Source organism: Nematolebias whitei, chromosome 9, assembly GCF_014905685.2.
Source record: "Nematolebias whitei isolate Nwh7 chromosome 9, NemWhi1, whole genome shotgun sequence".
NCBI classification, from domain to species: domain Eukaryota; kingdom Metazoa; phylum Chordata; class Actinopteri; order Cyprinodontiformes; family Rivulidae; genus Nematolebias; species Nematolebias whitei.
This window is the reverse complement of record NC_056506.1, coordinates 36,427,644-36,442,812: the sequence shown is the minus strand read 5'-3', so window position 1 is coordinate 36,442,812 and position 15,169 is coordinate 36,427,644. Positions and strand designations below refer to the sequence as shown.

Here is a 15,169-nt window from a genome sequence, read left to right as displayed (position 1 = left end):
ATGCACCTAGAAATAATTTGCCCCATGTCGCACACTAGTATACACCACTTTTTCTGTTTTACTCTGAATAAACAGTTTTTCAAAAAGTAAACCTTTAATTTTAACACTAAGATTAAGTTTTACACCATTTTTTTCACTCAGTCATAAATGTTATTCCCTGCTATTTCATCTTTTGTGTAGTCTGTTTACATTAAATAAGCCAAATTAGAGGATCAGTTACAAGATGACTAATGAAATTTGTATATTCATTGCATTTCCTGTTTAAAGATTCATCTCAGTTTCTCTACTGCAAATACACCAGTTTACTCTGGGTACAAAAAAAGAAGTGACAATATAAATTCAAATGTATGATTAATTTTCTTTGTGGTATTACTGAGATTACAGCAATGCAGACAGCATCTATTGAGTTTAGATTCATCACTTCCTGAATTCTAACATTTTGAAGGCACCCTTTCCTGACTAACTGATTCTAGGTGAAAAGTTTTTTAATATAACTAAAAACAAGCTGCAGGCAGTGAAATCAGAATCAAATAATCCTCATTTTTAATTTTATTCAACCTGGCAGTCTGTGCCCATTTGCCTGCAGTTCTCCTCCTGTCCTGTAGATGGCGATCTTCCGAGACAGGGTTGGAATTTTTTTTTTTTTTTCTGTTTCGTGTTCAACAAAGTGCCGTGGTTGGCAGTTACCAAGAAGAAAACCAACCCATCCGAGAATGTTTATTTTGCTACATTTTTACACTCCTTTTCACTTTTTTAAGGCTTCTGTGGTAAATTAAAAGTTGCACATAAACGGAGTCAAAGGTGATTCAGTTATCGGACGGTGCCCCGGGACGCTTTGCGGAGGGGCAAGTTTTTTCTCCTTCAGTAGAAAGGCAGACGTTTCATCGAGCTGCTGCCATAAGGAAAAACAGAACCAGGACCAAGCAACGAGCTGGCGAGCCAGAAAGACCTGAAAGAACCACGGCACGGCCTATTCAGCACCACGGGGAGTCGGGGCCCGAGAGGGAGCCTGCCAGGCCCTTTGGCTTGATGCACCCAGCCTGCCTTACCTCAACAACCACAGTCCGAGATGGGGGAAACCAAAATTATCTACCACCTCGACGACCAGGAGACACCGTACCTTGTGAAGCTGGCTGTCCCGGCGGACAAAGTCACTCTCGCAGACTTCAAAAATGTCCTCAAGAAACCAAATTACAAATTCTTCTTTAAGTCTATGGACGATGATTTTGGGTAAATAAGAGTTATTGTGTGTCGCGTCAGGACGAGTTTTTCTAACCGTGCTAGCTTACATGTTACTACAGTCAGCTGTTTGCCATTATTATCATCACGGCTTTTTTCCTTCGTACATTAGCTAGTTGTTGATTATTAGCCAGCTTCCTTCTCTGCCGTTTCTTTGTTAGCTGCTAGCGACCAGCGGCTCTGTTTGTTTACATTGCTCCTGTGTAGCTAGCATATACGTCCTGTTTCTCGGATTTGTTTGACCATGTTTTGCCGTTGGTTAAGAGTCGTGTGCAGCAGACGATGACTTTTTAACTTTTAAAAGATGAAGTGAAGACAGTGGTATTTGACACACATGACTCTTAGTAGTTTTTGCTGTCATCTGCTGGCTAATGTATTGAAGCGTATGCTAACAGGCTGATGTATGGCTGGTCAGTTCAGGCTGAGAGCAGCAGGCCCTGCTGTTGTTGTCTATTAGCCCGAGGAATGTGGAGTTGGACACAGGAATGTCCTGTTCATCACTCTGGCAGCTTTATGTGCATGCCCTTTTGTGTTAAACATCATGGTCTGATGAGTAGTCTTTTATGTTCCTTTTAGACAACATTTTTTAGGAAGAAAAGTGAACTGTAGTGAGGTTTTTAACACTTGCTTTATAATATTTTCCTTCTGTTGCCTCTGATTAAACTCAAACTAGGGTGGGGCAGTAGTCTACCACTATTCTAATCAGTAGAAAACTATTGAAATATACATTAGGGCTCTTAATTGATTGGTTATGTGCCCATGTTTTCAATGAAACTCATAGAACTTGTATTTACTTCCTCTTAGATGCAAGTTTTTTAAGTGTTGAGCTGGAAACTTGTGCAAATATTAACTGAGGGCCATATGGGGCCCCTGGACGGTCTCTGTCTGACCTTCAGTGTGCTCAAAACTACACAGAACAACTTTAAAGTAAATCAACAGAAACAGTGTTTTATTTATAACTCTTCGTGCAAGAGAACAGGTTTTAAATGAAACATTCCAGGTGTCTAAAACTAAAGTTTTGAGGAAAAAAATGTGACTAGTTTATTTTTTTATTAGTATATTAGGGGTCAGTGTTTCTGGCCTTAATAACTTGGGCAAACATAGCCTCTTACTGTTTTCAAATTACATGTGATGTACCAATTGAGTATCCCTGTATTCAAGAGACAGAAACAGCTTTTGTCCAAGCCTTTTAACTACGCTGCAAAAGCTCCCAGTGTGTAACAGCATTGGGTTTCTCAGTCTCTGTTTTGGCTGATGGATGTACTTCCCATCTTACCACAATGTCTTCATGATTTATTGTCCACTTAATGTTTTTTGTATTGGTAACAGTTGGCTATAAGAAGCTTCTTTCTCTTTACAGGGTTGTAAAGGAAGAAATATCTGACGACAACGCTAAGCTGCCCTGTTTTAATGGACGTGTAGTGTCATGGGTAGGTTCAGACTACACGTTTGTGCCGGTTCACTGTTGTTTCATGATTATTGTGTAACAGTGATTTCCATCTCTTGGACACCGACCATGACCATGATCTCTAGGGAGCTGTCCCACTTTGTGCTATCATTATCAAGTTATGATCCTCTGAGCAACACGTGCATTGTTCTTTCCTGTAAATTGTTTTTCAATTATTTGAACTACATTTGGTGTAGCTTTTTAAAGCATTTAGCTGATGTTATCAAACAAGCTAGACAACATGTATATGTAAAAATCGTTTAAGGGTAGTTTTTAAAGAACAAAGATGTTCTTGTTTTAAAGAGCACAAAGACATCTGAAGCTATTGAAGAGCCTCCCTTGTCCTTTTCTTAAATTGGATTAAACACAAGTGAAATCACAGGATAGGAAGAAAATGTCCATTGAAAAGGTGATCACTTTTGAGTCACCTAACAAGAAGATTAAATCTCAGGGAGGAGAAAATAAAGTTCAGAGACTTGTACGTCTCAATGTAAAATCTTGATACATTTTGCTAATGCTTTGTTATGTGGTTGTAATTATAGGTTTTATCTGAGAGTCATCAGCCCTGTGTTATTGCGAGCTGCTTGGGTTATATCCATCACTCTGAGCCTGATGCTTGTCTCTGTTGTGGTAATATTCATTAGAGTCTTTGAAGTTTTGTTTGCTGGTTTAAAAGCACTTCATTTCTGGGTGTGAGTACTTTTATCTTATTGGGGTTGATGAGTTTTTCCACGTAGAGTGAAGAGTACGTCCTACCACATCCATTTGTTTATCTACAGTTCCTCATGTGTTGTTTCAGTGATCTGACTGATTGTCCTCTGGGGTCCAGTTATCTGATCTGCATCAGGCCAGGTCCTCAATGCAGCAGCACTGTCTCACTGACGGCTGACAAAAGTTTGCTTATCTAATTATTTGTTTACATCACGTCCGTGTGGTACTCGTCTGGACCTCACACACACATGCTGCTTGCTTCCACAACAACAAGAGACTTTATGTGGGATGCCAAAACTAATAGTAGCAGAAATAAACTAGACATAAAGATAAACAAAACAAGTGTTGTTGAACTCAACATTACAACTTTATTTGTTCAAATGATTCAGTTTGACATTCTTGCTATAAATTTACCTCTCTATTCTTATTAAATATGTTTGCTGTATTTTCAACACCACAGTTTTTTTTTTGTTTACATTCCACCTTTTTATGCATGACAATAGGACACTCACTATTTCGTATTTGAAGTGATTCATTCAGAGAGGGAGACAAAAATCCAGCTCCTCTCTCAAATCACAAACTGAATGACCTATAAAGTGCGTGTAATCACATTAATTCAGTTTCCAGCAGGCGTTGCATGTTTGTAGTAATTGTACTGAACATTACATACAAGCCTACACCTTTGTAATGTCAGCAGCACAGCAAGCTGATAAACTTTAAATCTTTGCACAAACTATTTGTTGCTCAACTCTTTGAATTAGCTGCTTACTCTGTCTTTGACCCATCAACGGGAACACCTTAGTATCTCGCATATTAGTTACAAAAGGAACGCGTCAACAGTGTTAGTGTATCACATGTGAATGCTGGGAAGCAATTATGTTGTGACCATAAAACAAGATTCAACACGCAGGCTTTGAATGTGCTGTTAACATAGAAGTTGTTTATTGTAAATCTATTTCCCACTTTGCTCTCTGACTTCGTACAACTTTTCATTTTTGCCTCGTGCCTCTGGTTGATATTTTTTTTGTCGACAGCTTGTCTCTGGAGATGGAGCTCACACGGACGCAGGCTCGGTCGCAGACAGCATAGAGCCAACTCCACCTTTGGAGAGGACCGGGGGCATTGGAGACTCGAGACCACCTTCCTACCAGTCAGTACTTTCAAAGAGGACTTGGTACTCTGTTGAGTTTTTAGTGTGTGAGTGAGATGGAGAGAAATCTGGTGCCTTCTGTTTCCCAATTATTCTGATTGGAGCCAAAAAGAAGCAAATGAAATAAAAAAAAAATCTGGTGATTGGCCACAAAATTCCATCTTATTACGAGACTGCTTTTGGTATTATGTTGTGTTCATTGGGACATTTCAAAAATAAGTTTCTGTAAGTGTTCTGGAGCAGAGGTATTGAGTGGATAGGTGATAGTCAGTACCTTAGTGCTCACCAATAAGCACGTCTTTAAAGCTTGCCAAATATTCTGCTTCATATTGCATCATCAGCAGCTTTAATACAAACTGCAGTCAAATTTTAACATGGTGGTTTTAAACTCAACCTTTGCTTTAATGGTTGTTAGACAAACTCAGCTGCTCTGACGATGGTTAAAGATAATCCTGTGCTGTTTTGTTTGAAGTGGGAAGGCAGCAGGCGGGCGGGACAGTTTGGACAATGACACAGAAACCGGTTCCATGGTGTCACAAAGGAGAGAGAGGGAGAGGGAGAGGCCGAGACGGAAGCACACAAACGATCACGGTCAGAGAGATGTGTGCCGTTTGTTTTTGAATTGTTGGATATTACCGGATTTATCGTTCTAATGTTTTTGTACATCTCACAGTTATAATGTTAATTTAAATGTGTTGGCACTTTTGCTTTTGCAATTGATGAACTTTAAACAAGTCGCCATGGGAACAACGCTAACAAATAAAAACTAATGTTCAGGTTTGTTTCCCAAGAGCTCGAATTTATGTTTCATTAGATAACCCTTTGATATTTATCAGTAAAGGACATGTTTGATCAGAAAAAAAAGTTGTTTTGATCTTTTAAATTTTCCCTAAATAAAGTTGAATCACATTAAAATATGAGGAGTGCATCTGGTAAACATCTGTTTTTACTCTAAATTTTGTAGTTTGTGTTTTTATCATTTTGAGTTAAAAAACTGAATTGTGGTAATAATAATTGTTTTATTTTACACAAACAGGTGGAAGACAGAACGGCTACTCTTTACGAGCGATGGGACGCGGAGGAGTCGAGTACGACAGCTGCTCGTCCTTCATGAGCAGCGAGCTGGAGTCTACTTCCTGCTTTGATTCAGAGGACGATGATGCAACCAGCAGGTCAGCCGTGCCGCCTCAGGAGTCAAAACTGAAATGGAGTTAATTGTTTACATCAGTGTACAGTGTAATAACAAAGTCCATGCTCAGTAATCCAGGTATACAGTGTAATGCACAGTGTAATGCACAGTGTAATGTTGTGGTGGTTTTTGTAGTAACCCCATCGTTCACCAATACCCATTTTAGAAATTGTAGTGATCTCAATATTTGGACAAATGACAAGTTGTCAGATGAACATTTCTACAAATATAATCTATCAGGTTTTACTTTTTTAAATTAAACAAATGTTTTCTTGGGTAAATCTTTATGATATCGGTTAAATACGTTTAATTTTAAGTATGTAGACTGAAAGTTTATTTTCATACAACTTACATGAGAATAAATATTGTAGTTCTGCTGCTTTACATAAAATTTGTCAGATTTTTAAATTGTTTTTTAATTGCCCCCCCCCCCTTCAGATGATGTGCTAAATATATACTAAAGAAGAAATATTTGAATTTTCTATCAGAATTTCTGTTTTATTGTTGCCTCTAGGTTCAGTAGCTCCACTGAACAAAGCTCCTCTAGACTAATGAGACGACACCGCCGTCGCCGACGGAAACCAAAAGCGTCCAACATGGACAGGGTGAGGCGCCGCACTGATGAATGTAAAGGGCAGCAGATCAGCTTGTTCGTTAAAACTGATTCTTTAAACCTCTCCTGCAGTCGTCGTCATTCAGCAGCATCACAGATTCCACCATGTCGCTTAACATCATCACTGTAACGCTCAATATGGGTAAGTCCCTAATTCCTTTAGGAAAATTATACAGAAAAGGATAAACAAGCAACTCTGTTTTTCCGAACAGACTTACAAATGTAACGTTTGGGTGCAAATTTATTTTACACAAACTGTATAGTTTTGTTAGATGCAGGTCAAGATCACATTTTGTATGTTTTGTTTTCTTCGCTTTAAAATGTACTTTTTTCCTTACCTCACAGAGAAGTACAACTTCCTGGGCATCAGTATTGTGGGTCAAAGTAATGAAAGGGGAGATGGGGGGATCTATATTGGGTCCATCATGAAGGGAGGAGCTGTGGCTGCAGATGGACGCATAGAACCTGGAGACATGCTCTTACAGGTGTGTTTTAAGTGAAGGCGCAGAAAGAGGAACACACAAAATTACAAAAGACTTTGGGCACATATGTTACAATTGTGTTTGCTTGTGTGGCATTACGTCTTTAGATTTTTACTCTGCATTTTTTTCACAGTCTTTTTCTGTTCCCTGCATGCACTCATTCCTGACTTGTTTTAGTTGCAGGTCATCATGCTGTAAAACTGTTTACATGGAAAAATCCTTTCTCAGAATTTTACACGTTACCCCTTGTTGAGACAGTCCCAGACCAATTAATGACCGTTCAGCAGGATTTATTGGCATAGCTGAGGAACGTGTAGAAAATTATTTATATAGTAGGCCCATTCCTCGTCTCACAGTGAATTATACGCTATTTAAAGCAAAAAGCACAAAGTCTGACATATTGTATAAGTTTATGGCTTTTTTTTTTTCCTCTCTTGTAGGTGAACGACATAAACTTTGAGAATATGAGTAATGACGACGCAGTCCGAGTACTACGGGACATCGTGCACAAACCAGGGTCAGCTGCAAATACAAGATAATTACATCCATAAAACCAAACTTAATAAAATGGGAACTGATGGTATTCTCAGTGTTTTAGTAACTCTGTGTTTATTACCAGCCCCATTACTCTGACTGTTGCAAAATGCTGGGACCCAAACCCCCGGAGCTGCTTTGCTCTGCCCCGGAGTGAGTAATTGCTTCTCTTTAATTTCAGTGAAAGTTTAGACGTGTTTTTGGGGCAAGAGACAGAGTCCCTTCATTGCCCCTAGTATATGCTGAGCGTGTGATTTAGAGGGGAAAAGCTCTATATATACATGTGTGATTGCATTGTAACGTAGTGTTTGTGTAAACGAGTGAAAGAACACCAGTATAAACATGGTTCTGGACCATTTATATTTTTGCAGCAGTCATCAACTGCTTCCCTTTTGTTGCATTCAACAGGTGAGCCTATCCGGCCCATTGACCCAGCTGCATGGGTTTCCCACACTGCTGCTATGACCGGAGTCTATCCTGCTTATGGCATGAGTCCTTCCATGAGCACCGTCACCTCCACCAGCTCCTCCATCAGCAGCTCGATCCCTGAAACTGAGCGTGAGTCCCATCACCACCACCTCCCCGCCTGTTGCGTCTTGTTCTCAAGACACTTTTATTCAGAACAACTGTCATCACTTTAATTTAGATTCCACATAATCCTCATAGTATGTGTCTTTTTTTTTTTAAAAGTTAGTGATTTGTATTGTTTATGTTTGTTCTTGACACAAAGAGTTTACTCTGAGTTTGTAAGTGTGGCCTCGCCCTGAAACTACATTCCTGCGACTGCTGTGTTCCAGTTTTGGGCCTCAAAACTTCCATCTGCTCCGTAACCCTCGCTCAAACCGAGTCATAACTCAGGTTTAATCTTCGCTGTGATCTTTGGAAACGACTGACATTTCTCGAGAAAAATGTTTCCTCTCTGAGCACATTTTGCAACCAGCTTATATGATTAGCATATTTAAGCTTTTCCATTTCAAACAGAACATGTGTTTCTTACAATCGCATACCAAAAGTTCTGTTCAAATTATTCCCTTAATGTATTTATTTGGTGTCAATTTGCTGGCTCCAGTGTTTTACGACTAATCTGGGACTTCTTTCATACACTTTGTATTTTATTTGCAGCTACAGCAAAGTTTAAAGGAACATTTGTGCTGTCAAATCATTTGCAGCTGGGTTTTCTCTTTTTTTTTTCATTAGATGATGAATTACAATCAGCTGCATGTGTGATACAACAAAAGTATTTTCTGAGATATACAAGTCCAGTATGTTTTATTTTTTGATAAATATTTTTCAGCACTGTGCAAAGTTACTGAAATTATTCCAAAATTGGTTTGCAAGATACAAACAGAGCCACCAGACCACTTCATGTGCTCTTGACGTTGTTTGACACTTTTTAAGTCTGTGTTTGCTTTAAGCACTTGTTTCATTGTAAATAATGACAAGATATGCTGTTTAAAAAAAACATCCCTATACACAGTTCAAAGACGCAGATGCGCTTCCTTTTATTTATAGTTTTTGCTCTTTCATAAAACACACCATCACCTGTCAATCAAACCTTTGTGTTTAAAGCAGCGTTTGATGCTTTTAATCTTCACACACATCTCAAGGCACTGTACAAAAGCCAATTAGTAAAAGTTCTCTATCAAAGGAAGCCAGCAGATTGTGTTGAATCTTCATATCGTCGCAGTCTCTCATCCTGAGCAAACGCAAAGGCAACAGTGGAAAGGAAAAACTCCTTTTTAACAGGAAGAAACCTCCAGCAGAACCATCTGCCTCGAACAACTGGGGTTTGAGAGGACAGGAAGGAGGAATGGACACACTGGCAGGTCCAGGTGGACTTTCTATAGAAGGAAAGACAAAAACATGTTAAGCTATAAATAATTACAAATACAAACAGGTAGAGTAAAGCAGGTAAAGACAGCAGCAGAGTGAGGAAATGTGGTCAATTTGTCCTCCAGTAGTCTAAGCCTATAGCAGCATAACTAAGGGATAGCTCAGGAAACCCAAGCTGACCCTAACTATAGGATTTATCGAAAAGGAAAGTCTTGAGCCCAGTCTTAAAACAGGACAATGTGTCAGCCTCACAGACAGAAACTGGAAGTTGGTTCCACAAGAGAGGAGCCTGAGAACTGAAAGATCTTCCTGTCATTCTGCTCTTGGAAACTCTAGGAACCACAAGTAAACCTGCAGTCTAAAAGCAAAGTGCTCTGTTAGGAAAATATGGAACAATAAGATCTGTAATATAAGATGGAGCTAGGTTGTTGAGAGCTTTGTAGGTTAGGAGTAAGATTTTGAATTCAATTCTGGACTTGACAGGGAGCCAATGGAGAGAAGCTAAAACTGGAAAAATATGATCTCTCCCACTAACTCCAGTTAAGACTCTAGCAGCAGCATTTTGGATTAACTGAAGACTTTTTAAAGTATTTGGACACCCAGATAAGAAACTAGTGCAATAGTCCAGTCTAGACGTGACAAATGCATGGACCAGTTTTTCTGCATCGTTTTTACATAAGATGTTTCTAATTTTAGAGATATTACGCAGGTGGAAGAAGGCGGTTCTAGTAACGTTTTTAATGTGGGGGATAAAAGACATGTCCCGATCAAAAATAAATTAATGTTGTTATTATTATATTGTCTTATTATTTTATATATGAGCAAAACATTTTTTACAACCACCTGGTTTTTTTTGTAGTTTATATATATATATATATATATATATATATATATATAAACAGTCACTTCAATTCCAACCACTATATTATTTGACAGTTTTCAAAACAGGTCAGCATTTTTCTAGTTGCATAAACACCAATGTGCGGGGGAACGGTAATTAACAGTTCAATGCACAGTGGAGATAAATACATTTGTTTCTAAAAACTGAATATTTATAAGTTGGGCATCGGTGACCCTCGCAACACTAAAAGGAAGAAGCTGGTAAAGGTAATGGATGAATATTTGTAAGTTATATGTGTCCTCTCTTATAGGATTCGATGACTTCCATCTCTCGATCCACAGCGACATGGCAACTGTTGCTAAGGCCATGGCCTGCCCAGAGTCAGGGCTGGAGGTGCGGGACAGGATGTGGCTCAAGATAACCATCGCTAATGCCTTTATTGGTATGTTTATCTGAGTAACAGTTCATCATCGTCATCATCGTACTCACAAGGTTTCATCAATGTTTTATAAACGTGTTTGAAGTCCATAAATGTCTTTTAGATTCCTTCGTAATTTTTCACCATTATAAATGAATAGCTTTTAAAATCAATGTAAAATTAAGATATTATAAATCATTTGATGCATTTAAAAAGAACATATAAAGACATTTGTTTATAAACGGGCTTTTAGTTGGATGTTTTAGTTTTGATATTTTAATTGTGTATTGCATGCATTTATTTATGTATGTATGTTTGTACGTATATTTGTTTTTATGTATGCAGTTTCTCTTATTGTGAAGCACTTGATATTACAACTGTGAAAGGTGCTATCTAAATAAACCTTACTTATTTACATTGAACAGCAAACATAATTTGATAAAATACAGCAAAGTCTCAGGAAGTTGTCAGAACCCTGTGTATAAGACTACATACACTTGGCATTACATATAAATAAAAGAAATGCACTAATAAAAATAGAATAAAGGACAAAATAAGCATTAAGGCACCCCACCAGTTTTGTCGTTGTTTTTTTGTTTTTATGCATAAAAGTATAAGAGAGCAGTCATTTAAGTAATTTAGTATGAACTATACAATTTTTCTTTTTTTTTTTTTTCATTTACACTTTATTTATCCAGGTTAGTCTCATTGAGCCACGAGAACTCATTTTCAAGAGAGACCTGTTTAGGGAGCAGATGGTGTTTATTTCATTTCCATGTAAAATGTTTATTTTCCGCCCTGTGTGTCATTGTGTCAGGTTCTGATGTGGTGGACTGGCTCTTCCACCATGTTGAAGGGTTCTCAGATCGCCGCGAAGCACGGAAGTATGCCAGCAACCTGCTGAAAGCTGGCTACATTCGACACACTGTCAACAAGATCACTTTTTCTGAACAGTGCTACTATGTCTTTGGAGACCTCTGTGGCAGTAAGTAGAAACTTTTTGGTTATGAAGAGTCTGTTGGCTATAAAAACAAACTTCAAAGTGATGTTTCCCGTGACTTTTACTGTCAGCTGTTGGGTCTTTTTGTGTATAACTAATGTGGCTCAGAAGTACAGTGAAATCTGTTTTTTTTTTTTTCTGTTTTTATCAGATATGACCCACCTGTCCCTACATGACCACGATGGTTCCAGTGGGGGTGCCTCAGACCAGGACACTGTCCCTCCGTTGCCCCACCCAGGGGCAGCTCCTTGGCCTATGGCCCTTCCTTATCAGTTTCCTATTCCTCATCCTTACGACCTGCCACAGCCTTTCCATGGAGGGCCAGGTGCTGGCAGCGCAGGGAGCCAGCACAGTGGTGAGTCCACCATTGCCACACGTGCTCATCATTTCATTTCACTGATTTATTCAAATTAGGACAATGCGTATTAATCAACATATCAGAGGTAAGCCTCTATGTAACTATGCCAGAGTTAGCACAACAGCTAATTTTCATCCGTTAAGGCAGGTAAGAACAAGAAACATCAAAACAAAGCAGAGAATAAAACAAACATCACCTATATAACACATAACACAACATGAAATTACAATAAAGATATGACGCCATAAGAAAATGGACAATGTAATCTACACGAGTGCACCTCTGGTTAGTTTTCAGCCAAAGTTTCAAAAAGTTTTTAAAGCTGGAGTAGGTTCCACAGCTCCTTATAGAAACTGGCATGTGATCAGAAGAACGTTTAACAAACAAACAGTGTTGACGCATTAATAAAACACTTCTAATAGAATAAAACATAGTTTAACTGCTGCTTTGTCCTTTTCTCTGCTATTTATCTCTGAGCTGCAGATACTACATGACGTTAAACAAGTTTTGACAACTTCTTTGGACAGTAATAGATTTTTCTTTGTGCCGGTGTGTGTTTGTGTCTGTTACCAAAATATCCCATCAACCACAGAGCAGGGTTTAATGAAACTTGCAGAAAGTTATCAGCGCACGCACATTTACAAGAATTCAAACTAATTCAAGAAGGACGCCACAGCCAGCTGGCCTCTAAAAACAAGAATGGCTGCAACTTAGTTTTACAGCCATTGAGCTAAGTTTGGTGTGGTAGTAGCTGAGGCTGATCCCAAATACATACTTTAATTACTTAGATTGCACCAGATCTTTGAGAATTTTGCAATTATTATTTTGAGTCACTTATGTCTGTAAGCCAAATATCTCATTAACCTCTAAATGGATTTGAATGAAACTTCCAGGAAATTGTTGAATTTACCTCTGCAGCTGGTCACCTTTTGGAGCCAACACAATTCAAGATGGCCACCACAAGTAATCTACGTCAGCTAACACAAAATGACTATAACTCAGGTTAAAACATATTGAGCTACAAATTGATGTGGTAGTAGATGAGCATCATTCTTAAGACAAACTCAGACCGTGACATCTCATAAGATAATGAATAACATTATTTTCAGGGTTTGACCAAATTGTCATCATCGGATCTTAATGTGAGACTTAAGAATGAAAGGCAGAATGCATTCCTTTAAAGAATGACTCTTTTTAAAATCAGTTTATTCCTTATTTTAGGTCACTGTGTACTAAGAACACAGTTGATTAAAAGTGAAATATATTCCCTCTAACAACCCCCACACTGTTTTATGAGCTGTTTTTTTGTGTGTATTTAGTGTGTTTGGGGAGAAAAGTGGGTTTTGTGGTTTCATGAGCAGTCTGCTTACTCTGGGATATTTACTGACGAACAGCAGCTGGACCCAGCAACATCTCACTTACGCAGTCTTCTCTTTTTGTGGTTGCATACTACCTCGTGTAAAAAGTGGACAAGTTTAGAATAACTTACTTCTTTTGATGGAGGCCGTGGCTGATTTTCAAGCCTTTTTCATGCAGCAGTTTACGTTAAATATGTGTATCCCATAGATTTGGTGTTCTATGACAGAGTTAACAATCTGGGCTTTGTCTTATTCATACAAGTGGTATTAACATTACCTCATCACTCTTAAGGGCTTCCTCTTACAGCAAACGGTGTACACGTGGTAATAAAATGAAATCTAGTTGTTTTCAGTAATAGATGGCTTGTGTTTGTATTTCTCCTTGGGCTAACAATAGTCTCTTATTCTTTTAACAGGAAGCAGCGGCTCTAACTGCAGCAAGAACGAGGGACGGAAGTCTGGTGGCAGCGGCAGCGAACCAGAGATCAGGAGCCACAGAGCTCCAAGTGAGCGCTCAGCGGCGCCCCCCAGTGAGCGAAGCATTCGAAGCGCCATCAGCCATCGCAGTGCCAACTCCCACTCTATAGCCTTTGGGCATGGCCTTGTTTATGGGCCCCCTGGCCTGCCCCCACAACCCGCACATCTGTCGACTGCTGCACCTGGAGCCCCACAAGGCAGGGAGCTGACCTCTGTGCCCCCTGAGCTCACGGCTTCACGCCAGTCTCTGCGTATGGCTGTGGGCAATGCTGGAGAGTTCTTTGTTGATGTAATGTGACATTGGGTTGTAGTTCAATAACAAAGTAGCAGATTTGATAATGTTTTGCCAAAAGGATAAGAACGATGGGGCAAGGAGTCAAGATAGCAGAAAGCTAAAACTCAAGGCCTTGATTACACTTTCCTAAAAGCATAAATGGAACCAACCCAGTCTAGCATGCTAAAAAAAAAAAAAAAGGTTCAACCTCGACTGTTTTTCCTCCTAATAATTCCCATACTTTCTTCAGTGAAGAAACGCCCTCGCTCAACATGGAACCAAAGTGTCTTTCTCAGTGTCTGGTTCAGTTCAATTCAGTTTATTTATGTAGCGCCAAGTCACAACAAAAGTCTTGAGGTACTGTACAAAAACATTCACATGCATAAAAAAAGCCATTAGTAAAGTTGTCTATCTAAGGAAGCCAGCAGATTGGGTTCACAGAGGGGAAGAGTTGGTTTAAGGGGTGAGAGTGGGGCTTGTCTGGTAAAAACTGGGATGACTCGGCGCATTTGTTTTTAATTTGTTCTGCTCTTTACTACCCTCTCCCCTTCTTCTTTCCTTATCTATTTTTCAGCCTTCCCCTACTCTTGTCCACATTGAAATGGAGAGGAAAAATTCTTCCTACCCGTTTTTCATCCCCACTTGCTGACCTCTATAAAAAAAAAAAAAACTTAAAAAGCTGACGTGAACAATAACTTTATTCAGATGTTTAAGATATTTGACATAAGAGATCAAAACTTTTGTATCTAGAACAGCAGTTTTTTTTAACTGTAATACATTATATGCATAGTTTGGTCAAAATCTAGTTTCATTTTTAAAAGTTTAACGTGAACATTTTAGCTACAAGAGTCTTTTTTTTTTACACTACGCTTTGTTACATTTTCTTCTGCTTACCAGAAAATCTACAGTTTTGTGATAAATGTATAGTTGAAGAAAATTCGTACCATATCTTTCACACTACTTTTATCAAGAAAAACAACTTTTTTATTTATAAATATAGTTTTATGACAACTACTTGCTTCTTTGTGTTTTTTTTTTTTTTTGTGTCATTCTGTGTGCAACATGGAAACTTCTCACCTTCTGCTAACTCGGGTCGTATTTGCTGTGGATTCCAATCTGTCCTAAAGCAGAAAACACCGCAGTCTGGTGCACAGATGTGTGTGTTGGTGGTGTGTGTGTGTGTGTGTGTGTGTGTGGGGGGGGGGGGGGGGGGGGGGGGGGGGGGGGGGGGGGTATAGTTCAAAT

General features: G+C 38.9%; 1 protein-coding gene across 1 annotated transcript; it reads left to right on the top strand.

Moving 5' to 3' along the window:
* The first annotated feature begins 661 nt into the window (after positions 1-661).
* Positions 662-14,289, top strand: LOC119414642 (segment polarity protein dishevelled homolog DVL-3). The gene is made up of 15 exons (XM_037681743.1): positions 662-1,230; positions 2,600-2,669; positions 4,432-4,547; positions 5,020-5,138; positions 5,584-5,719; positions 6,251-6,341; positions 6,422-6,491; positions 6,695-6,834; positions 7,272-7,348; positions 7,451-7,518; positions 7,774-7,923; positions 10,350-10,481; positions 11,275-11,442; positions 11,609-11,812; positions 13,590-14,289. Exons 1-15 carry the CDS (start codon positions 1,070-1,072, stop codon positions 13,946-13,948), a joined length of 2,061 nt encoding a protein of 686 aa, XP_037537671.1. The 5' UTR covers positions 662-1,069; the 3' UTR covers positions 13,949-14,289.
* The last annotated feature ends 880 nt before the right edge of the window (positions 14,290-15,169 follow it).

Bases quoted from the DNA above. Each gene is read 5' to 3' on its own strand.
- LOC119414642 (XM_037681743.1), top strand. From the start codon at position 1,070: ATGGGGGAAACCAAAATTATCTACCACCTCGACGACCAGGAGACACCG. The intron at 1,231-2,599 runs GTAAATAAGAGT...TTCTCTTTACAG, and splicing joins TCTATGGACGATGATTTTGG to GGTTGTAAAGGAAGAAATAT. The intron at 6,492-6,694 runs GTAAGTCCCTAA...CTTACCTCACAG, and splicing joins CACTGTAACGCTCAATATGG to AGAAGTACAACTTCCTGGGC.